This window comes from Sturnus vulgaris, chromosome 6 (assembly GCF_052056855.1).
Source record: "Sturnus vulgaris isolate bStuVul1 chromosome 6, bStuVul1.hap1, whole genome shotgun sequence".
Lineage (NCBI taxonomy): Eukaryota > Metazoa > Chordata > Aves > Passeriformes > Sturnidae > Sturnus > Sturnus vulgaris.
This window is the reverse complement of record NC_142248.1, coordinates 18,634,475-18,659,428: the sequence shown is the minus strand read 5'-3', so window position 1 is coordinate 18,659,428 and position 24,954 is coordinate 18,634,475. Positions and strand designations below refer to the sequence as shown.

The following is a 24,954-nucleotide window of genomic DNA, read 5'->3' as shown; positions in this document are numbered from 1 at the left end:
TTCTATCTTCCAATTTAAATAGGATTAAAAGGATTAGCTTGAATAATGGAAGCATACAACACATTATAAATACTTATGCTTCTTTTATTTAATAGGTTTGGATATGAACGTAAAATACATCAAATTATTCCAGAATAGTCCATAATGACATTATTTTTAAATAATAAAAAATAAACTCATGAGTCATTAATAAGAAGATCACTTTGGAAAAAAGCAAACTCATTCAGCAAATATGATGTTTTGCAGGTCATATTTTCTATTTATATGTACAGTTAATAACATCTATTATGAAGTCTTCAACTTAGAAGCCTCTGTTTGCTGAGAAAAGTACTTTAAAACAGAGATTTAATTACATGGTGTGAGACTCCTCTTGGCAATATCAAGAGGGAGAAAGCAATTTTTGTTCTAATGAAATGTTCTGAAAGAAAGAAACCACTTTAGTTAAATACTCTACAAGTTTCAAGATGTAGAAAATGCATTTGGATTTCAGTTTGTTCTTCCTGACATACACCAGCATAAAAATGACGAAAAACTGTTATATTTACTATATTATGTAAGATGACTGCACAATTTTTCGTCTTCTTTGTTCTTCACTTCTTTTTTTTTCATAATGGGAAGAGTCATGGCATCCTGAAAGTGTGCTGGAGGGAGGAAAATGTTCATTTTAAACAATGCTCTTACAGAGATTTTGTTAAATGAAGCAAGTGTAAGAGTATAGGAACCTGAGACAAGGATGTACAATGGATATACCGATCTGTATTTTAATTTTTGTTAAAACATTGACATAGCTCTCCATAAAGCATGCTGAGAACAACAGTGTCTACATCCCTATTTCAACATTAATTATATTTCTTTTACAGATATGAGACTGATGCAGTTGATATATTGTTATCTTGGCTAAGGTCATCCTAATCTTGGTTCCTCAGGTAGTAATACTGCAGTTTAGCATTTGAAAATAATATGATGACTGTAATATGAAAGACGACAGTGAATTTCCTATGGTACTGTTCATGCAGGATTCTGTTCTCTCTTCTGTTGCTCATGGGAGAAATAATAGAAGCACTTGACAAACCATATTGCAGTGTGCTTCTCATTACTAGCAGTCCCTTGCCAGAGTATCCCTTTGAGATGGCAAACACCTATATTAATGAACTTATGAAAGTTAAACTCATGTAAAAAAGTGCATTTGGTTTAGCATAGCAGGACTTTCCACCACTGACTCACCACACCATCTTTCTTTTTACTTACATCAATTTTAATTTTCCTAAGATATGTTGGAATAAGAGGCCTACTGTGAGTTAAATGGGAGCAGCAGCAATAGACATTTTTTACACCATCCAAACCATCTGTTTCAATTCTGCTTGGGCAACACCAGGGGATCAAGAGAAGGATTGGCTCATTCTTCATGTCCTCCTATCTTCTGAAATTTCAAAGTTGTCACTTAGTGTTAGCTGTGGAGGAAGCTCATGGCGTGGTGAACTGTGCAGTAGTAAATGCATCAACATCATCAGAAGATTTCATGAAACAACCAGAACAGATGGAAACAATTTTCAATCACTATTGATCTATGCTGGTTTTGAACCACTGAGCTAAAAATAGAAGGAACACAGTTTCCTTAACTATTTAGCCCCATTTCACATCCTTTTTTCCCTTTTTTGTCTGTATTTTTATTATGAAGAATAGCTCAGTTTAAAAATGTGATGACTACAGCTGACAATAAAAGTAGTTGTAAGGAGCTGGCTTACCTTTTCTTTCTTCTTCCTCCACCATTACTTTCACCACTGCTGTGCAGTCCTTCAAAAACACCTGGACAGAGAATCACCGAATGGTTTGAGTGGGAAAGGATTTTAAAGGTCATCCAGTTTCAATCCCTTGCCATGGACAGGGACACCTTTCACTAGAACAGGTTGGTCAGAGCCCCATCCAGCCTGGCCTTGGACATTTCCAGGGATGAGGCTGCTCTCAATCTGTCCATTGCCAGCCTGTGTTGATACCAGGGGTTATCCCAACCCAGGTGTAGTACCTTGAACTTGGTCTTGTTAAACCTCATGAGATTCCCATGGGCACACTGCTTGAGCTTTCCCAGATCAGGAGACCCATATGCTCATATATGGTAGCAACAGCTGCTGAGGGGAACCACAGGCTTGCCCAGCCTGGGCAGAGGGATCTGCATCCAGCTCTCACAGGCCTCCTGTACAACCCCAAACTTGGCCCTGCCTGTGGCACTCACCTCCCATTCACCCTCAAGGCACTGCAGCAGCTCACACAAACCAACCCTAATCTGCCCACACACCAGCAGCTATGGCAATTGGAGATTATTGATAAATATCAAATAATGATGTCTTGGCTGCCCCAACACATTATTCATTTCACTCTTCAGCACCTGACGTTTTTATTGAGTTTTTTAGAAAATAAGCTAAGTCTTAACACAACAAAGAGGTAAACCAATTATACTATGCTCAATTGAATCCTTTACCTTACTTCTGGGTCATTTTGGACTTGTTGCTTTCAGTTAGATTTGAGAGAAACTTATCACAGTTTATGTAGCCACCTCCGTTTCTTTTGTTGTTGTTGTTCTGTGAGATTTTAAATGGTTTTAAATTAAGAATATCCATCTTAAATTCATGGGAGTGGATTGCTGAATGTAGTTGAACATACCTGTATGAAATAGCTTTTGAGTGTAATGTGTGTATGCAATAGTGTGCAATTAATTTCACTGGGAGTTCACCAGCTGTTGAGTCTCCATTTGAAACACAGCACTCTACAATGTTGTGGAAAAATCCAAGACTGTGTGGGCATGCACAGATGCTCACATGCACACACATTCATGCATACACACATACAGAATGCCCATTTTGCATTTCTAGTATTTCACAGATTCTCAGATCACGTTGCTGTTCATTTTTTCATTAAGTAATAAATACTTTTTGAAATTCCTTGGATTCAGGTAGAAGAAATTTATTTTAAAACTTTAAGAAATGATTGTGGCATTCCCATTTGCCTTAAAAATAGACTAAAAAGTGGAGAGTGTATAAGGAGGAAAATTCTCAGCTGGAAAAAATACCTACTATGATTTTTCCAAGTTTTCTAGCCCTAAGTTATAAATTCCAGAAAACAGGGGCCTATAATAGAAACACTGACAGAACCTTAACTATAGCATTGCTAAAGGCAACACTGCAATAAAATGGAATGACCTGTGAGATAAAATGTTTAATCTTTTGAGTGAGATGTGGCCTAATAACTCGGAAGCAGAGATGGGGGAGGATTCAGGCTCTTCCTTGCAGCCTCTTATATGCCCTTTATGAAATTCACTGTCACTCTCAGCTGCTTTTTCCTTTCAGGCTGAATCTTGTTTCGCTCTGTAACCAAATGGACTAGAAGGGTCATAAAGAACCAATTTATGGTCCCTAACTTTTCAGCAAAAACTATTTTTCAGAATGTAAATTAATGGCAACAGAAGCGGAAGGATCAGGAAAACCACCTTCGTGCATGACACAAATAATAGAGAAAGAGAAATGCAAGGTACAGATGTGGGTTTGTGTTTCTCTATTGTTTCTCAGCAGTGCCTTTCCAAGAGAGAAAATCAGCATTTGCAGATTTCATTTCAATGCAAACAGTTCTGAGAAACTTTCTGCTCAAGATCTAACTCTTGTTTTTCTGTTATTTTTATATCACAGGGAGTGCAAATAAACCTCCTGCATATTAAAAGAGTTTTGAATTACATGATTGATAGTAATTTTACATGACATATTTGCCTGTGCTAGCAAGTGGAACTAGGCATAATAACTTAGGAGGTCTTTTCAAATGCTATGTCTCATCAAATAAAGAAAGATGTAATCACTAGGCCTGTAGTGATCTCTTTCTGGTCAAAAATCTCAAATTAGTTAGAATTTTGCTTATTCAAACAGTGCCCTAGGCCAGGATAATGGAATGCCACCAACATTACAGTGGCAGATTTAGATTTAAATTTTTTTGCTGTTCTAGAAATAGGTAAAAAAGACCGACTCTGTCTTGGTTGCTTCTAATTCATTGAATGCATCTACCTGAAGAAGCAAGGTCATATGAAAATTAATTCTTTGAAAGTTTGTGGGCAATTTTTCAACCAGATACATAAGGAAACATTATTATAATCATGATTCCATCCCATTAAGAACAGCTGGAATTATATATGTAATTCTTTGCATACTACCCAGAAAATTTACCCATAGCCTCTAGTCACTTCTGTTCCCCAAACTTCCCTCTGGCTAAAATCACTATGAAGAACATCTGGGCTCTGTTCTTTGCAGATTTTTATTTTATTCTATCAATATTTTCCCTTGTTTTAACAAATGAAAATTGTAATTAGACATTCTCATATTAGGTATATAGGAACATCCCTTGCAGAAGATGCTCCCAGGAAAAACTGGTTTGTGAATCTTCTGTGATGGCCATTATTGTATCTGTCATTTCTGATTCAGCAGCATTTTGCACCTGTCAGTCATAGCTAAATGAGGCACTACATATTGAGGATGCATTTGGTTGCTGTCCCAGTGCTTACATGTTGCTGAATTACATTGGACTCCACAGGGGAGACTTACAAGCTCCCAATATATTTAACTCTCCAAATGCTCCCAAATATTTAAAGCAAAAAAACCAAACAACAACAACAACAACAAAAACCCCACCAAAAACAAACAAGAAAACCCCCCAAAAACCAAAACCAAAACAAAACACCAAAGAAAACCCACAACAACTGAAAAAAAAAAAAAAATCATTCAGTGGTATCTGTAAATGGGGAATAGAGTGAGGCTAAAGAGGTTAAAAGCTGAGATTATGCTCATGATTTTGTATTAACTACAAGAATAAATTTATTAAAAAAAAAAGAGAATTGAAAAAGTTGAGGATTTGTAAGCAGTCAATAAGAGTTCCTAAATATTCATATACATGGAATTATATTTTTAATATGTATTTGCAGGTTTATATATGCATATATGTTAAGATATATTTTCTTTATCTCAGCCCCTTTACTATAATTGACCTGTTATTACCTCTGGAGATTGCTTTACTATTATTATACTAATTTCTTCTGCTACTTGGTTAGGAGACTCTACTGGACAGAACTTCAGTGGAAGGAGCCCAGTTTTTACCCTACGCTCACTCAGAAAAAAAAAATTGGGCTTTATTAGATATAAGTAAAGGTAAAATCTTAGCTGTCTAAATATGAATTTTTTTCTAAAGGGAACAGACATATTGCAGCTGAATGTATGCTAACATTTGCCATTCCCTCCAATTTGAGTAAGATAATTTCCAGTGTTGGAATTAGGATTTAAAATATGTAGATGGATCTATTTTGGTCAGTATTCCGTATTTTCTTGCTTTGTGTACCTAAAAATAAAACAATGCCAAAAGCCAGTTCTAATTAACGTCAACGGTTTTATTTCTCAGGTTATGCAGACCAGTGTGCTATTCATCTGTGAAGATCTGACTGGAAGTGATTTCTGATTTTACCTGATGCAAAGGAAAAAAATACATAATTTATTTGCTTTCAGATTACAGCTTTCAGATCAGTTATTATTTTGCCTCTTGTTTTCAAATTTAAAAAAAAATGTACATTTTGAAATTACTATTTAAAAGTGTTCAGAACTTATATTTAGAATTTTATCATAGTTGACCTTGGAACAAAATTTAATAATTTTAAAACTAGACAGTTTGCACTGATGGACATCTAATAAAAAATTTCATTGTTGTCTGGAATAAGATTGTGTGTTTTCAGCCAATCAATGTTGAGTTATCAAACATGAACTTTAAAGTTCACCTCCAATCTGATATGCTATTCAAATTTTCTCAAAGTCTTGTACAGGTAAGTATAACATGCATACACATTGGTTATGTGGAAAAAGATTATTAATACTGACTTCTACATCTAATGACACTTTATTTTACGTGCATGACTCTAAAATGAATACAGAAAAATACCTAACTATGGAAATAGATCATAACCATGGCAGTCACAGAAGAAAATCTTGTAACTATATTTTGTAAAAGTCCTCTGTTTAGCAAAGAGCTTGTGCAAGTGCAGCTCAATATATGCTGTAGTTCAGAAAGCAGTTTTTTATTAAGGTTGCATGGAATCTTCTGAAATGAACGGTGTATGTGTGTTTGTATGCACACATTCATGTGCTACACAGACAGGTTTTTGTATGAGCTTGGCATATTGCTTGTGGCAAGCTGCTGAAACATGAATAAAGACAGTAGGAAAAAGGCAATGCACATCCTGCTGGTAATCTAGGGAAGGCATTGCTGCACACTTACCTTGTGCCAAATCTCAAGGTTCATCCAGAAACTCCCAAGATCATTTCTCAGCCCCTAGATTTTCATGTTGAATTATCTATCTTGTTTGCTAAATTAACCTGCTTCTTATTTTATTTAAACCACATGAGGTAGGTGCATTTGACTTCCTAGTAGGAAATGCAATATTTAAGCAATTTTAGTATGCACAGCTGTGAAAAGGTGAAGTATATTTTGTGAACATAATTCGGGGGTAATTTTAAATGGCATACCTTTTCCTCCAGCTCTTTTCCACAGCCTGAAGCTGGAAACATAAAGTGTAGCTCATGTGCTCTTTACAATTTACTCCTGAGAAACACTGACCACAAAAGTCAGTAAACATTCATCATGAGCTTTAGGCTACTTTCCTTGGATTTGGCCTCAGGCTAAGCTGAGGGCTAAAAACATTTCATGAGGGGGTTATGGTTTTAAGAAAAATAAATATATTGCTAGTACAGCATGGTTACTGAGCTTGGTCTCATGCTGTAAAAATTCCTTCTCCCAATAAATACGCAAGATTTTATTTTGTCCATCCACCACTTTATAACTGATACTGTGGTTTTAAATCACCAATATGCTAATCAACAGAGCTGTTGTGACCTACTTACCACACATTTCTGCCAGAGCTTCCCATAACATGTCACATTGAATCCTCTCTGAGAAATAAAAACCAAATCTACTTCAAGCCATTTAGCACAAAGATTCTGGGGGAAAAAAAAAAAAAAAAAAAAAGCAGCACAGCAAAGCAAAAAAAGCTAGGTCAAGTTCTCTTGTTTATTCTGGGCCTCTGTGACATAAAGCCATGTTTGCCACCATCTACTGTCATAAGTAATGACATGATTTCTCATGAAAAGGGCTACAAATCGAGAGGACAAAGCCCCCATCTAATACCATTTTCATATTGCAAAGCAAATTTGGAAGATTCCTCACTATGGTTGATTGCCTTAGTGCAGTTACTCATATCTTTCACCTTAACAATGCTTGTAATAAAAGGACTGATTTTTTAAGAATATCATCTTGCAATTTTTATTTAGTAAAAGAAATCCTATTTAAGAAAGGTCTCTTGAATGAAAAGAAAATCAGAAAGAATGATGTGAAAATATATCCTTTTTTATAGAGATTTTAATAATATGGCCATAAAGTATTTTAAGTGTTCTGGGGGGAGTTTAGCTTTTTTTTATTATTTTTAAGTCTAATATTTTTTTCCTTAACATTTTTTCATAGTTATTAATATAGTAAAAGAGTAAGTCATGGAATACATTGATCAATAATTCTTTTACTGTTAATATTCAGTCTAGACAGTAACATCAGTAAACTGACCTTACATCATGAGGAAAACGAGCTAAAATAAATTTTAAAACCAAGTGTTACATCAGATCATCCAACTGATGTTGCTGGGGACATTGTTCTGTTTTCAATCACTATCTAGGATATTCTAGGATGGAATACTATTATCCTAGATGAAATGAAAGAAGGACTTGAAAGTTTCTATCTGCAAGGAAGATTTCCTAGACCATTTTTACAGGACACGTCTTTAAACCTGCTTCCCTAGAGACCTACAGCCTCTTTTCCTGAGTTGTGAGTTTCCACTGCACTCATGTAAGATCTGCAGAACAGAATGTACTTAGAAAAAATTTTATAGAATTGGAAATGCTGTAATTCGGAGAACACTGCAAAAGAATATCTGAAAATTCTAATCACAGCTTAAAGCTCACTATGTCTTGAAAAAGAGAGCTAAGTGATGCACAGTTCCTCTCCAAGTAACTTCTTATTCTGGCCCTGATGGTCAGCCTCAATGTTGTGGGGTCAAATACTGTTTTCCACTGCAGATGTATGATTTTCAGTGAAAAGAGAGTTTTACTTAGGCAGCCAAAAGCAGAACTTGTCTGTCTCAAATTGAGTGCTTCAAAATACACTGCAATAATCACAGATGCTCTGCTCTTGGCACAATGAGAAAAGCTTGATACAGATTCACAAAATAGCTCCATTAAGTAAAGATGCCATCAGTCTTTATTACCGCTATTATCATAAAGCAAATTTCACCTAACACAATATAGAATTAAACTGAAAAAAAGAATGAGGAGGAAGCTATGAATTAATATAAAATGACTAAGAACTGAGGCCCAGGGAGCTTAAACCCTTATCAACACCAAAGCAAAGACAGGAATCAAAGATGTAGAGCACCATGGTAATTTGTTCCTGTGTTGACTAGAGCAGCAAAAGTAACAGTCTATCATGTCAGCATCTGCTAGTGAGTTTAAATGCCTGTAAGCATAGTTTATAGTTGACATTCGTTCAAAGTAGCTTTTTTTAAGGAGATAGCTTAATATTTCAACTTTGCTCTCCTAGCTCTATTTAATTTCACAGGTTATATCAAACTTCATCAGACTTTTCCCCCTCTGCTTGAAAGACAAAACTGAATGGTATATTACTTTCAAAAACACTAGTTATTTTTACAGGTAAATAAAATTCTGTCTTTTAGAAAGACCAATTTTTCACTCCAATGGTCGTTATCATGAGATAATTTCCCATGTGGCCTAAAAGAATGTTCTAGGATTTTCTGAACTATGGGAGAAGACTTGCCTGTCTTGCCCTATTTTCTGAAAAGTAAGTAGTACGCCTTATATATGTTTTGATGTGGGATGGCAGATCCTTTGAAAGTGGAGGCAACACAAAATCATTTGTGAAACACTGCCTCAAGATTGCATCATTTTCAGTTGCCATTAAAGAACCTCAATTAATGAAAGTAAGTCATTGTAAAAATGCAAGTCTTCCCTCAAGGTTTAGAATCCTAAATAAAACTTGCCATTTTCTTAAAAAATCACTTTATTTAAAATAGAGAAAAGTAATTAACATTTTTCCCTGGAAATAAAAAAAAAAAAAAAGCCACTTACAAACTCCAACACCTTGCCTAGGAGCAAACATCAGAAGAAAAATAATCCATATTTTATTCAAAGTCTTCCCAGGAATCCTACTTTCTCTGTTTCTCTGAAAGCTGCTATAACGGTAGCATAACTAAAATAAGCAGTCTTGAATACTTTAAATTCTAGTTTCTACTTAGAGACCAAACGATGTGCCAACATCTTGGAAGTGTTAGTCCTCCATCACAGGAAACGTTCAGGAAGAGGAAAAAATATAGTCTGGCCTGAACATCTCAGAATACAGTCTACTGTTCCACATCAGCTCCTGTTTCCAGTTAAACCCTGGCTGCATGCTAACCAGGTCACAATTATTTAAACAGGTCTTATTGCTGAATTTCCATGCATGAAAAGTAAGGTGAAGCAAATTTTCAGGTGGTGGTAATTAATGGGTGAATTTCCATAAGTGTAAATGATGCAAAGTTTATTTATGCTAGTTGAGGCTGCAAGAACCTGAGGAATAGTACTTGTTTTGCAGAGTCCAGTAGCTGATTGAAAATTTTCAGACATAAAGTCCTTGGTTAATTCAAACAGGGGGGCATACTGGTGGGATTTATCCCACATTTTATATTTTGAACGGTGCACCTAGTCACACCAAAGCTCACACACAGGGCTCTTGAGTCTGCGTGTGTGATAGAGCACCGTTACTCTCATGGGAAAACAGCTCTAATGATACCTAGATTGCTCAGTCTCTTAATAGACATATGGTATAAAATAATGTCTCTGAGCCTTGGGATATGATTTTACTCATTCCTACCTCCATTACTAAGAATGAACTCTGGCAATCTTCCTTTGAAGATGAACAAATATTACAGGGAACATACTACATGCCAGACAAATAGCCTTAGCTTAAAATCCTGCCAAATGAATATGTTACTTTTATGATCTGAAATGCATTTTAAATCCACAGCACCATATTACAATCTCATGAAGGTAACCATGGGTTGGGACCACATAAGTAGTATTACCACTATGTCTTGTGAACACTAAATCTACCAAGACTGACTGAGATAGACAAGTAAAGGATTGCAGAGTCTTAAAATACTATATTGAAAAGCTTTATTGTACTGTCCAAAATTCAGACCTTCAGTAGAAAGAATGATGAGATTAAAGAAAAAGATATCACTATATTTTCCTCAGGTAATAAATTATAAACATGAATGCCTATTTCTAAAACAAAAATGCTATAGGGATGCAAACCTGGACCTTCACTTGCTTAACTGAATATGAATATTCCAGTGGCTTATTTTCATTTGCTGTTTTTTTGAAAATGAAAAAGGCAGATAGAAGGGCAAAAACAACCTTTATCCAAACCTTTTGAAATTATAGTTTCAGTCACATCTCTAAGATTAAATTAAATATCTTACATGGCAAGTGTGAAAGTCTTGATAAGAGTTAGTATAGCATCTTGAAGTTTATGAAAATAAGACATTTTTGTACATTCCATAAAAAACTCCACCCTTATATATAAACACATATATGAACTTCATATTTTGCAATCAAATAATTAATTTAATAAACTCTGATATAAATAAAGAAACATCATCAATGTACCATTTTACAGAGCATCAGTAAGGTCATACTTGGTATGGAGGGCAGGAATATGTTTGAAGTGTTGGATTATCATAGCCCTAGGACAACCCTGTTATCTGGAGTGCTTTCACTACAGGCAATCTAGCCCAAGACAGTGAAACCTTCTGTCCTAAATCTGTGGCAGTCCCTTTGGCAAAGTCAACCCAGAGCTGGAAACCTGGCTTTGGTTAAACCACAACACCTGCAAAATATGACAGGCAAACTCTGTAAAATCTAGATGTGACGGGATACCTTGAGGCTAAGATACATATTATACCAAATTCTTAAATAACTGTTCTCTGGCTTTTAAACCAAACACCACGGCATGGTGTGTATTTAGGAAACAAAACTCCCTCTCTTCTACCACAAAAAATTCTCATCCACCACAATACCCAGCACATTCTCTGTTCCTTGGGCTAAAGTAATTCCTGAACCTTGCCCAGATCCTGACTAGGAAACTGAAGTTTTCTTGGACTAAAACCATGTCAGTGATTTGGTCTACAATTAAACAGTCTAAATGATTGCTAAATAATGCCCAAACTCATGTCCCAGCCCTGTTTAATTTATTAGTATATGGAAGGTTGTAGCCACAGAGACATCAGGGTTTCCAAAGCCATAAGTCTACAAGTTCTTCCTTGATTCAGAGCTCTACAGGCTTCCATGCTTCTTGATAAGTATCAGGAAACATGCTAACAGGAAGGTCAAGAGTGTCTGGGTAATCTGAGTGGTAAGTGTGCCCCAAGAGCTCAGACTTTTGACTCAGAACATCATGAGATAAAAAGTGACTTACGGACTACTAACTTGCCTGTGCTACTCATTGCAAGGGGTTCCAAGAGCCCTAACTTGGGTGTTCTTACTTTTCACCACTTTTTGGCTCTCAGCAGTGGAAATACAAATTCAGTTCACCGGTTGTAAAACATATTAACTTCTTTTCTTTTAATCTTTTTTTTTTGTCAGAAAAAAACAAACAGCCCAGAAACAAAACAATAAAGCAGCATTTCCTTGCATATTGTGTTAGCTCACTTCTTAGGATGAAATATATTTATTTCTCCTGATTAAAAATGAATGTGTGAATTGCTCATTGTGAAAAATAAAACTTTTTCAAAAGACTGATGCAAGTCTGGGAAGCTAGTAAGAGCACAGTTTTTAAAGCAGGATGTGAATATTAGCCAGAAGGCCACAAGAAATTCGGACCTACGTCTAGATGTGAAGAATAGTTTTATTTAAAGCCAGATCTTTCAGAAAGACAGGATGAACCTCTGTTCAGTGATGCATCCAATTGACCCACTTTCTTCACAACAGTTATTTTGGTTCCTGCTCAGCTTCACAAATATATTTACATTTAGCACCAATGAATACCAATAGAACTTCTTAAATCACTGCACCATAATCGTCATCATTTTCCACCAACAAACCACCTCAGTAACATAAAATGAATGTAGTCAAACTGTAGTACTTAATTAACTACACTTTTGTAAGTGCATTCCTCCATTTAACCACTTGCACTCTCTCAAGACCCAATTCTGCCCTCCTTAATTGAGAAAAACTTTTATTTGCACCAATATATTTTTTGTGGGCAGTGGATTGGGCCATATACTCTATCTGTGTGAGCAATTTGGCTGCTGTCTTCTCCTTTCATTGGCTTTAAATGCAAGAAAATTCTGAAATTCTCTCTTCAAGCTGGTATTACCTTAATCTTGGATATATCTCCAAAGATAGCAGTCTTTCCCTATCACTTGACTGCAAACAACCCTTTTATTCATGGAACATAACACAGACTACATTGATTTGCCCTTGAATTGGACTACAGCCATGTGTTCTGGTTTCAGCCAGGATAAGGTTAATTTTTTTGCAGTAGCTGCAAGGGAGTATCTAGGTTGCTGCACTTCACCTCATTGCTGCTGGGCAGAAGGAAGGGAGTCTCATGGCCAAGAAGGAGGTGGACATGGCTTGTGGTCGGGGGAAAGCATGGCATGCAGAGGAGCTGTCCACCATTGTTTATACATCATTGTCCTGGGCTTGCTGAGCATTTTTGAATGTAAATCACCCTTTCTTTGTACACTTTTGTTATTAATATTGTTGCTGTTTCTTATTTCCCTGCTGTTTCCAGCAACCTGTTCTTAACCCATAATTTCTTCCTGTTTCCCACTAGAAGGATGGGGGCGAAGGGGAACCAGCTTGTGGTTTTCCATTTAAATTGGGCAGTACTGCTCCTAAACCACGACAGCCTTAATTGGAGCTCAGTGTAGGGGAAGGAAGGGTTGAGGTAACAACACTTGTTCAGAGGTGAAGTTCAAACACACTGGAGGTGCCCACCCAGATAATTGCCCATATTATCCCACACACCCTACCGCTCAGAACTAGCCAATATTTGGTCAGAGCTCTGGATTATCTTCTTAATTAATTGTCTGACCTTAAACAAGACCTAAACCATATGCAGCAACATGCTGGCTCCTAGTAAAAGGACCAGGCTGGGTTCAAAAGTATTTAAACATTACCCAACATCTTTAAAATTCTCAAACACTACTGTAATCAGCCTGGAGAAGCAAGGTAAGAAGGAAGGAAGGAAGAAAGATGTAGGAAGGTATCCCCTCCTGTAAGTCATCTCTCTGAGGAGAAAAGGCCTTTTCCCTAAGAGAAAAGGTGTGATTAGCTGTTCTCAGTAGATCACTCCCAGAGAACAGAGGTGCCTGCAATACTGAATGCATACAACAGATTGGTTTCCCAACCAGCAATGCTATCAGATCATAATCCAATGCTAGAAAGTACCCACCGTGATAGTCTTAGCCCAGGCCCCAAGGACAATAACCATCACCACATACTGCAGGTAAGGCATCACGGGTGTTCCAGGACACAACCCTGAAAACAAGCACAACTGTGAGAGCAAAGAAATCAACATTGTAACCAACATTTGTCTATAAAACCAATATAGGGAATGTTTATAACAAATTTCTTTTAATACACTCTGGCCAGAGCAGTAGTTATTTCAATCTTTCTGCCAACTAAGCACTACACAGCTGCTCACTAAATCCAAACTCCACACCCTCTCCCAGTGGAATGGGGAGAAGAAGCAAAAGTGAAACTTCTAAGCTGAGATAACAGTTAAATAATCTAAACAAAAAAAATTACAGTAACAGTAAAGTAAAAGAGAGATAACATTCAAGAAAAACAACTTATCAAGTGATGCACAATGTAATTGCTCACCACCTGCTGATCAATGGCAAATGCTGATTGATTTATTACTCATTTCCATGCACCAATGCTTTAAATAGACAATTTCTATTGAGTATAAAAATTTTCCTATGGTTTTGAAGGAGATCTTGGCTTTTGGGAAGAAGGTTGGACAGACTGCAGTTCGATGGTACCTGTCAATCAAAGGGGCCAACACCTCTATTTTAGAAACCCTTCAACATTTTCACTGTCCAATTATAACAAGGAACTGAAGCTGTTGTCTGGGAGTGATTTGTGACAAATAACTGAAGTACTGTTGTGTTCTTTGGTTGTGACAATTGTTATTTTTAGGGCTAAAGGAAGGAAGAGAAGGCGTTGCAGTTATTTTAAGACAGAATAAGTTTAAACAGTGAAGCTGTAGTTATATGTGGATAATCCATTTTGCAGGTCTAAAAATAGCAACGTCACATAAACAAGATATTTCTAATTAATTTACTTTAATACAAAGAGCAGAAATTTTGGACAATCCCATTCTTTGAAGAATGAAGGGGTCATTCAAAGAATGTGTGCATACATGTGCACACACTTTTTTTAAGATGTTCCCAGACTGCCCCAGGATTGCAGCACAGCCTTGAGAAATTTGAAAAATGTGTGTTTTGTTAGCCAAGATTAATAGACTGTTTTGAGATATTAACACCATGGTACTGTGACACTTGATGTTGAATTTTCCTCCTTTAGGGATGTTGAAAAACAGGAGGAAGAACAGAAGTATGTCTTTGGTTTGTTTTGTTGTTTTTTTTTTAAGGAGCTGTTTTTCTCTACTGACTGACATTATCTCTATAATTCAGGGGGGAACATTTACTTTCATGCATCAGCCCAGCTGCAGAAATTCCTTGACTATGATCTGTTACCTGCTGTACTTCTGCTTTTCAAGGAAGAAGATTTTGCAGAAAGAAATGTCAGGTGTTCTAAGGATATTTTTTCAATTCCTTCATTCAGGCAAAAAAAATAAAACCATTACCAGTTTTTGAAGTAAACAAAGATGGGAAAACCAAGCAGTCTCTTTAAAAGCAAATAATTACTATTTATCCTCACTGTACATCATTTGCTCATCCTGTAAAGCAAATCATTCATGGGAACATTATGCAGCTTAATAACAAAAAGCAATTGGAGGGTGGGTCAAGAGACTTTTACAGAATTTCAACACACTTGACTACGAGGGTGTATTACATGCATGTGTTTGTAGCTCAAGGCAGGGAAATATCAGCTCCTTTTAGGAAGAACTGAATTTAATAGGAATTCCTATTTTTCTTTGGGATAACATCTTTCATTGATTTAATCCCTTCCTGTATGTACTTGCATCATATGAGGTAGTTGTGGTTTTCATTTTACATTCAAGTCTACAGTATGATGAATAGCTATTGTCAGTTTTACTTCACCTTGACCAGCGGTTGCACCAGTGGAGGTAGGCTAGGGTCAAGGAGATGGCCTCAAATAATCTACAATTTTCCTAACCCTATCCCTATCCCCCTTTCCTTAGAGCCTTCCTTTATTTATCTTTTTTTTTCTTTTTTTTCCCTTTTAGTGCCCCATCTATCTTGCAGCTTACTGAGGCTGGAACTCTGACTAGAAATGACAGATCACTTCATATGTCACACTTTATTGTTCGTTGCACTTTTATCACATTTCCAGCGTCTTCTTTCAAAATCACCCCAAATCTGAGGTATATGTTTCTAATTTGTATTACAGAAAAACCCTGCCTCTTTTATTCACTCGGGTATTTCCCTTTGGTTCAAGGGATTATTTACAGCATAGTGGAATCTAGCACTTCAAGTAGTGACTTCATATGATTTACTACACAGTAGTGTTATTACTGTATTAATAAACTTGTAAAACCTGGCCTTGATAGTATTTGATTGAAGATGATTTTTTTCTGGAAGTTCTTGATCAAGAAAGTTACAGCTCTTCTCAGAATAAAAGTAGGGATAAATTCACTGCATATAGCTATTGACAATTTTCAATGAGAAACCAGGAATAAAAGCAGAAATATAACATAAAGCATAGACAGGTAGGAGTGGAAAGGGGAGAGAATATTAACAAAGGAAGATGACTTCTTAGAGGAGGTACATACTGAGAATTTGAGACTGGAAATTCAAACGGGTAAGGCTTGGACTTGTTTGGTGAGAAGGTTGGGTAGAAATGAACAAGCTGTTTAGAGTGGGCTGGACAGGCAAGACAACAGTGCAAAGTGCTGCAGTGGGGGAAAGCCCCAGCCCAATGAACAGCACACCTCTTTTCATGAAGCTCAGGGTAAAATTTGTTTTCTGGGCTGCATATGCACATTGCTGGTTCATACCTGATTTTTCATCCACCAGTATACCTAGGTCCTTCTCTGCAGGGCTGCTCTCAATCCATTCACCACCCAGGCTGTATTGAAAATGATGATTGCTCCAATTCAGGTGTGTGACCTTTCACTTGACCTTTCTGAACTTCAGGAGTGTCAAACTGGCCTACTTCTCAAGCCTGTGAAGGTAAACATAATAAGCAATAACTTGCATATACACTGAAAAGATGCTATTTTTATATACATATCTAAACTGTGCCTATGTACTACCCAGTAAACATCCTTTGTCAGGCTGAAACAGCCTATGTAAAAATGCTGAAAGTCACATGAGAAGCAAAAGGATTACTGGGAAATAAAAGAAAGATAATTGGCTAAACATACCCCTGAGGCCTGCACCATAAGCATCACTATTTTATTGGATAAGTAAAATTCCGGACCTTGCTCATTTTGAGCTACTTGACAAACTAGCTGCAGTTCTAGCTGATAATGACTGCCTTTGAAAATAATGGTTTTGATACAGATTCTCTCCTGCAGCCAATTGTTGCAGAGATTGAAACTACTGAGCAGCTAGTCACATTTTCTGATTCTGAAGAACTTATTTGCAGCTTTGGCCCAGGCATGAACAAAACCAGGCAAGGAGCTGCTTTAATTTATGCCACTGTCAGACTCTCTCACGGTCTCTCTTCCACTGGAGTTCCTCTCTGCCACAACCTTTCATGCTCTGACTAGGGATTTCCCATGCAAAAATATACATATGTGCAATGCACAGATGGTTTGCATATGCGCAGTAGGTTTAACATAGCTGATTTACTGTGTATGCACAGACCATCTGTGCAGCACATGTGCAGCAGGTCTGATGTGTACTGGACACATTGGACTTACTGTGCATGTGCTACACAGTTAATCTGCACACACACAGTAGCCACAGCTCTGACTGAGTTGCCAGACATCCAGATGGCCAGAGTCCTTAAATCCCTTCCAGAGAAAAAATGAAGATGGAATAAGGATGTTTGGTTTTGTTTGGGTTTTTTTCTGGTGTATAACATAGCTTATCCTTTATTCTCAAATGTAGGAACATATTAAAGTGGATACTCCACCTCATCACATTTTAGTCTAAAAAAGAATTTCCCCCAGACAGAGAGCAATTCCCTCTGGTCATGCTTGTCCAAAAACAACTAAAGAAAACAAAACAGAGCTGTGATAAAGATTTTTCTCTGTAAACTTTCACAGAACAAGCAAATCCATAACAAGTGAACTACACAAGCTTCTCTTAAAGAGGAGTGGAAGCCACTTCAGATTTTCTGACTAGAAAAAGCTTTACAGTCTGGAAATATTTAAATTATTCAGGTTAATGCTCAGAAAACTCAGCAACCCAGATCAATCACAAGTCACAGTCTCAGGAAGAGAATTAGTTGTATCGGGCCTTGCCTTTTGGGTGGTTGACATTCAGTGTCTTAGAGTGTACCTGCTGCTTGCTTTCCCATCACTAGGACTGTGAGCTAATAACACTATCACTAATGTTTTTGACAAATTCCCCATCAATAACTCTTCCCTAAAAGTATGATGCAAACTTAAACATGAAAATAACTTATTAGACCCACCAGTATTTTTGATAATTGCTAAGCACACTGGCAGTTCAAATGTATGGAGAATTTATTTACATTTACTTACTGGGGAGAAGTCTGAAAACACTTTGCATCTGGGACTAGCATCCAGCTTTCTTTTCATGACCTGAGAATGCACACAGGAGTCTGCTCCATTTCTTCTGCACTCTGGGGAAAGGCTTCTCTTGCCTTTATTTGCACGCTCAGGCTGTCAAACTCCCAAAAGTGGCAGCACAGAGGTGTTCCTAAATATTATCTTCAGCAGAAAATTTTGCTTACAAACACCGGGCTCAAATCACTCTCTCCAGGAAAAAACATAAATTAAGGGACTACTGAAAAATAAGACAGGAAACAGAAGTCTGAGGCCTTCAAACATTCAGTCATATTATGTGACCTAAACTACAAAAACATACAGCTTTTAGATTAACAAACAAAATCACATTGTTCTTTTTCTCATTGCATGTTTCTGCCTTGCAGACATCATCAACGTGTGCTTGTTGTGTTTTCAAGAGGAAAACATATCAGGTGCCTTACCCAGAGGCACCAGGTTGCGAGGTGCATCAAGGCTTTCTCTACTCCATTCTGAACCATCCTACCCACACAGACCTTCCTTACCCCCCCTGAGCCTCTTAAATATGCCAGCCTGTCTCCAGGAACCCAAAGAGGACATAATGCCTGAATGAGGCCCGACAAGTGCTGAGCAGAGGGGATCACCCTTGAGCCTTCTGGCAATAAGAGAAAATCGAGAAGAGCCATCAGAACAAGCTCCTGTGTGGCACTGGGCCTGGCAGTGCCACGGCCCCAGGCTCCTATTCTTGCCATAAGCCCTGTAGACACCGATATGGATGGAGCCTGGGTGGGCACCTGGAGGTTTCATCACCCATGTGGCCACATCATGGCAGAGTTCACCAACCTGGGATTCACATACACAGTCCCTGAGATGACAGGTAAACCAGGAATAATGGAGGATGGGGCATGGGCAGAGTGAGAGGGGAACAGCTGGGGGATTACAGCACATCTGCTGCTTCCACTTAAAAAACTGTGTAAGTTCAACACATTGCAAAGAGCCAAACATCCCATCCCAGACAGCTGCTCTGCAAGAACTCAGTACTACATTCATCTCTGTGTCACTGTCAATGGTAAGCTCAGCTCCAGCACTGCACATCTGCAGATGTCCCAATATGAAGGCCAAGGTCACCCTGAGTACTGTTTCTCCAGCTCTTCTTCCGGGCAAGACAAGAACACCTTACTCATGGGGCACAAAACCTGTCCAAAACAAAATCTGTCCAGTGCTGCCTCAGCACTGTTCCCATAGAGCACAGCATCACTGACCTCGTCTGTGAATGCAAGTAGGACACTTCTTTTGTAGATTAAAAAAACAAGTTCCGATATTCTCCTGCTTGAAAAACGACTGAACATCCAGTTTGTTAACCAAAACTCCATTTGCCTTTGTCCATCCCCTCCAACAGCAATTCTAAAAATATTTTTCCTATTCTTTATGTTCTCCTAATCTTTCTAATTCGCTTGGATCTCCATATAAATTTAGTTAAAACAATTCCCATGAACCACAGGCGTTTCAAAATGAAGAGAAGGGCACCTGAAGCCCTGGCAAGGAAGATGTCTGCTCGGGATTCGACTGAGAAGAGCCGCAGGCAACCGAGGTCCCCGCGCCCCCTCCTCAGCAGGAAAACAGGAACGGAAAACAAGGTGTAAAAGCTCGTGAATTGAGATAACGACGCGTGAAAGGGATTCGACTGGAGGCAATTAGTGTAATTTACTGCTATTTATCTAGATAGTGAGGAAATTAAACCCCACTACCACCGACCCATTGCTCCCTTTCGGCCGTCGGAGCTGCCCCCCACGGCTGCCGGCTCCCACGCGGGGCCCGCTCTGCCAAGCTCCGTCTCTGCAGCGCCTCGACACACCATGTTCCATCTCGGCACTGCCGGGACACAGATACCTGCATCTCGGGGCCGGCTGTGAGTGGCGGTCCCGGGACTTTGCCTTCTGGCTGCCCGCAGCCCGTCACACCCTGCCTTTCCCTCGGGTTAACCAGAGCCTGGGCGCTGCCGGCGGGGTGCTCGGGGCAGCCGCGGGTGTGTCCGAAGTGCAGCGCTGCCGTATTGCTCCTCTGGGGCTGGGCATGGGGCTGCCATGGAACTGGCTCGGTCTGGTGTCAGGCAGCCGCAGTTTGTCCTCACACAGACCTGCTTGTGTCCCCATGTGCACAGGGACCCAGCACAGACCTTCCTAGTCCAGCGCTGCCTGAGAACAGGGCTTTTGTCAAATGGGTTGTGTCTGACTGAAGTGCTGGCCACAGAGCTGTGAGAGCCTCCTGCCGTGGAGAGCTCCAATTCCCACGCTGTTCCCTAGCAATCAGGGACGAATCCTTTTGGCATCAACATTTAGCCAGAAGGGAGAAACAGCCTTCCCAAGGGCACAGTAGAGTCCCATCAATGGACACAATCAAGTTTGTGGTTGGCTGGGTGCTGGCTTGTGTCTTCCAGGCTGCCTTTCCCAAACGAGGGCTGAATGAGATCACCTTCCAAGGTCCCTTGCCACCTGGGCTGGTGCAGGATCCTATGATGATTGCATTTTTAGACCGGGAATAACGGTTCTTTCTCCTTAACTGTCAGTGTTCTGGGGACTTGCCTGTGGAAATGAGCCCCTGCCTGTGGCAAGAGGTGATGCAGGGTAGCTGTGTTTCTAGACACGCCCTGGGCAGATGCCACTTGTGTGCACTGAAAAGGGGGATGCTGAGATGGGCTTTGTCCTTGGCGCCAGCATGGGCCATGGGGTAAGAGCGTGCAAGACAGGGCTGGAAAACTTCCACAGTGTTTTGCTCTGGTTAGGTGAAATGGTGTTGTTGGAGATGTCAGCCTGGCTCACATTGTTACCTCGCTGCTCTCCCCTTGTCCTCACCCTGCCATGCTTTGAGGCATAGACGTGAGAGCCAGTGGTCTGCACCCAGGCACAACTAACTCCACCCTGCCACAAAGGAGGATCAGGAAAAACATCTCTGCAGGCTATCTGTCTTTAATCAGGATGTGTTTCAGGTATTAAAGAAGCTTTGTAGACAGAATGTCGAATTCCAAAACTGAAAGCAGGATCCCGGGTCTTGGTCACTGACAACTGGAAGGAGAAAGTGGGAAGAGATGAATATGGTGCCTCATTCTCGAGAGCTGTCCTCAAGTAAAGGCTTTCCAGCATAATACATTGCGGGGCAGGTTACCTTACCTTTCCAGGACTGTATTCTGCTGGACCTGGACCTATACCCTTGTCAACAGGTTCGGTTTTTAGTCCCATTGTGTACTTGGGACCTCTGGGTTTGTAGACATCCATGTCTACCTTGGCAAATGCTGCAGGACCTGGCGTCTGCAAGAGAAGCATGAAGGTTGGTGGGTATAAGAGTCAGTGGGGATTCTTGCTGAGTACACATGAGTGCTGTGCTGCTTTAGGTGGCTGGCCAGAGGAGTGGTGTGGGAGGTCTGGAGCCTTGGAAAGGAGGGCTTCTTGGGAAGAGAGGTAGATTTCCCAGAGGACAAGGGGGATTAGTGCCATTAGTGCTAGTGAACTGCTGGTGTGGAAAAGTGAGGGACTGCAGGTGTTGGGCTTTTAGCTTGGAATAGCAGAGCCAGAGAACCTGTGGCTTCTTGCTCTTTGCTGCACGTGCAGGGAAGTGTGCATTACGTGGGGATACAGCAGGCACTGGGGCCCCCCAGCTCTGAGGAGAGCTGCTGAGCTTCTACTGCTGCTGTGAGAGAACACAAAAGTAAAGCTCACCTTTGCCAAGTCTTGAAAACAGCTCTGGTATTGACTCTTCCATCTCATGGAGTAGCATGGTTCAGCACGGGTGTACGCTGTGCGAGGTCCCAGAATCCTAGGCAGGGTATAGGCGGCAGGACCTGGAAATGGAATAGGAATAGAGGATAGGTCAGACCTGTGGGAAAGGGTTCAATGCCTGGATGGAAAAGCGTCAGGCTTCCAAGGTGGCTGTGAGGAGCAGGAAGGGTATCTTGCCCCTCGTCCCAGTGCCTCTGGCTTCTGTTGCATGTGGTGTGCCTTAGCTGTTTGAAACCAGAGCTGCCGGTTCTTCTGTATGGTGGGAGAAGTTGGTGCTCTGGGACAGCAGAAAGCTTGTTGAGCACACAACTGTCCTGCTGCCTAGGCTTTTAGCTAGGCCTGTTGAAGAAGCTGCAGATGCTCCCTGGAGGACACGCAGGGTGTAAGAGCATCTGATTCCCCAAGTTCCATACCTGGCGTTTGGAAACCTTTTATGTCCTTGGGCCGGGACATCAGGCTCCGCACTGGTGCAGTGTGGTAGACATGTTTGTTAGCAGGCTCTGTGGTGTAGTCACCTGGGACAGAGAAGGAGGTGAGAGAAGACCTGAATCTGGGGACCTAAACTGCAAGCCAAAGAGGAGAAGTAAGGAGGAGGTGCTCAATCTTGCTTGTTTTCTGCTTGGAACTCTCTGAAGCGCATTCAGGGCATGAACAGAGGGGTTTGTGCCCCAGTGGCACAGGGCAGCAGAAAGGCTGCTCGTCTGGCCTGGAAGAAAGGCTGCAGAAATACTACTCACTGGGTCCTGGGGTGACTGCTATCTTGGTCTTCGGACGTGCTGTCACCAGTGCAGTAGGTGGCACATGCTTCCCAGTCTTGGTGATGGATGAATCAATGAAGTATCGAGGACCTGGTGAGCAGGTCTCTGCACTAGGACATTTGGTCCCTCGAAATGAGTATGCAGGAGCTCTTGCCATGGTGGGATCATGACCTGGGTGACCTGGGAAGAAAAGCCTGTGCAAGTACCTGTGCCTGCAACTGTGTAATGAAAGCAAGTTTCTAAGTGGCAGCAGGTGGTGTGATGTGCCTGCCACTGCCTCCGTATGATAGTTGGCTTACCTGTTGTCCCAGGAAGGCCATACTTGGGACCTGGGGTGCTGAACTCTGCAAGGATTGGACCCCTTCGGGGATGAGGTCTCCACGTGCCTACCCAGGATTTCTCCATGCTGGTGGCTAGAGAAACTACAGGAAAAACAGGAGAGCTACCAAGGGGCTTCTCTGATACAGTTTTGGTACAGAGTTTTCCTGTAGCCCAGAGCAGGAAGAAAGGGAAACGAGCATCACGAAAGAGACAGCAAGTGAAGAACAAGTAGCAGATGGAGGAGAAGGAAGAACTGGAGTGAAGCAGCAAGTTAGAAGCAAAGATGCAGCAAAATCTCCCTGCTGTGCCCTCAGGCAGTAATTGCTGGCCAGGCCAGCAGCAGAGGAAAAATGCAGCGCTGGCCACCTAGCAGAGTGGTAGCCTCCAGCACATGGACACGGGAATGTGCTCAGCTGGAATGTGGCACTGACTGGGTGAGGTGTAAGACAGGATGCCAGCTCCACAGTGACATCATAATCCATTGCTAGGTGGAGCCATTATCATTGATGTCCATCGCCAGGTGACATCTCCACGACCATTCTCATCCAGTGATGAGCAAAGCCCACTGTGATGTTGAGACTCTTAAGCTGTTCGTGCTGCAGCGCTGCTGTATTGCCTGTGGGGCTCCTCTGGGGCTGGGCATGGGGCTGCCCTGAAACTGGCACAGTCTGATGTGAGGCAGCTCCAGTTTGTCCTCACACAGAGCTGCTTGTGTCCCCATGTGCACAGGGACCCAGCACAGCCCTTTCTAGTCCAGTGGTGCCTGAGCACAGGGCTTTTTTTCACCTAATAGGATTAAAGAAACTTATCCAACACCATTTTGCTGTGAATAAGCAGACACTTCTCTGTTTCAATGCCATGATCAGGGGGGATTACTCCTCCAATTTTGTTCTGATTAGCAAAGAAAAATCATTCATTGTGTATGCTCTTTCTGCTGTGTCATTTTTACATAAGTTCTTTTACATAGTATGCAAAATATGCTCATTCTTAAATTTAACCTTTAGAATTATTGGTTTCACTATTTGTATAACTTCAATAATATTCCTACTTTAAGACAAGCATTGGCCTTATCTACTGAGATCTACTGATTGGAATCCTTCATATTCAAATTAAGATGGGAAGGGTAGGCGGTTTCCAAGTGGATTAACTGGTGTGCATGACAATATCCATAGCTTCTTGAAGAAGGCATAAGATATTTGGTAACTTCTTGGTAAGGTTAGTCTGGTTGAATACTTTAACAAGCAGCACAGTGAACATTACTATAACATATGCTTCATTATTTTCTACTTGCAATCATAACTAACACTTTTTTCTTTATTAATTTTTAAATTAATTATTTTATGAGTATATTTATAACAGGCTGAGTAGACTGAAGTGCTGGCCATAGAGTTGAGAGAGGCTCCTGCCCTGGAGCACCTGCGAGAGCTGCCTGCTCCAATTCCCACACTGTTCCCTAGCAATCAGGGACGAATCCTTTTGGCATCAACATTTAGCCAGAAGGGAGAAACAGCCTTCCCAAGGGCACAGTAGAGTCCCATCAATGGACACAATCAAGTTTGTGGTTGGCTGGGTGCTGGCTTGTGTCTTCCAGGCTGCCTTTCCCAAACGAGGGCTGAATGAGATCACCTTCCAAGGTCCCTTGCCACCTGGGCTGGTGCAGGATCCTATGATGATTGCATTTTTAGACCGGGAATAACGGTTCTTTCTCCTTAACTGTCAGTGTTCTGGGGACTTGCCTGTGGAAATGAGCCCCTGCCTGTGGCAAGAGGTGATGCAGGGTAGCTGTGTTTCTAGACACACCCTGGGCAGATGCCACTTGTGTGCACTGAAAAGGGGGATGCTGAGATGGGCTTTGTCCTTGGCGCCAGCATGGGCCATGGGGTAAGAGCGTGCAAGACAGGGCTGGAAAACTTCCACAGTGTTTTGCTCTGGTTAGGTGAAATGGTGTTGTTGGAGATGTCAGCCTGGCTCACATTGTTATCTCGCGGCTCTCCCCTTATCCTCACCCTGCCATGCTTTGACTGAGGCACAGACATACGAAAGTGAGAGCCAGTGGTCTGCACCCAGGTACACCTAACCCCACCCTGCCACAAAGGAGGATCAGGAAAAACATCTCT

General features: G+C 40.5%; 1 protein-coding gene across 3 annotated transcripts; it reads right to left on the bottom strand.

Moving 5' to 3' along the window:
* Nucleotides 1-83: 83 nt before the first annotated feature.
* On the bottom strand, nt 84-18,987 carry LOC148223336 (uncharacterized). Of its 3 annotated transcripts, XM_088167210.1 has the most exons (6): nt 17,983-18,987; nt 16,324-16,490; nt 13,570-13,655; nt 6,915-7,010; nt 1,746-1,806; nt 84-641 (listed from the first exon to the last, which is right to left on the bottom strand). In XM_088167210.1, the coding sequence occupies exons 3-6, from the start codon at nt 13,630-13,632 to the stop codon at nt 550-552; spliced, it is 312 nt and encodes a 103-aa protein (XP_088023336.1). In that variant the 5' UTR covers nt 13,633-13,655; nt 16,324-16,490; nt 17,983-18,987; the 3' UTR covers nt 84-549. The 3 variants fall into 3 exon arrangements, 1 of the variants encoding a protein (XP_088023336.1); XR_015804508.1 differs by lacking the exon at nt 6,915-7,010; XR_015804507.1 differs by lacking the exon at nt 6,915-7,010 and having other exon boundaries at nt 84-1,806.
* Between the last annotated feature and the right edge of the window lie 5,967 nt (nt 18,988-24,954).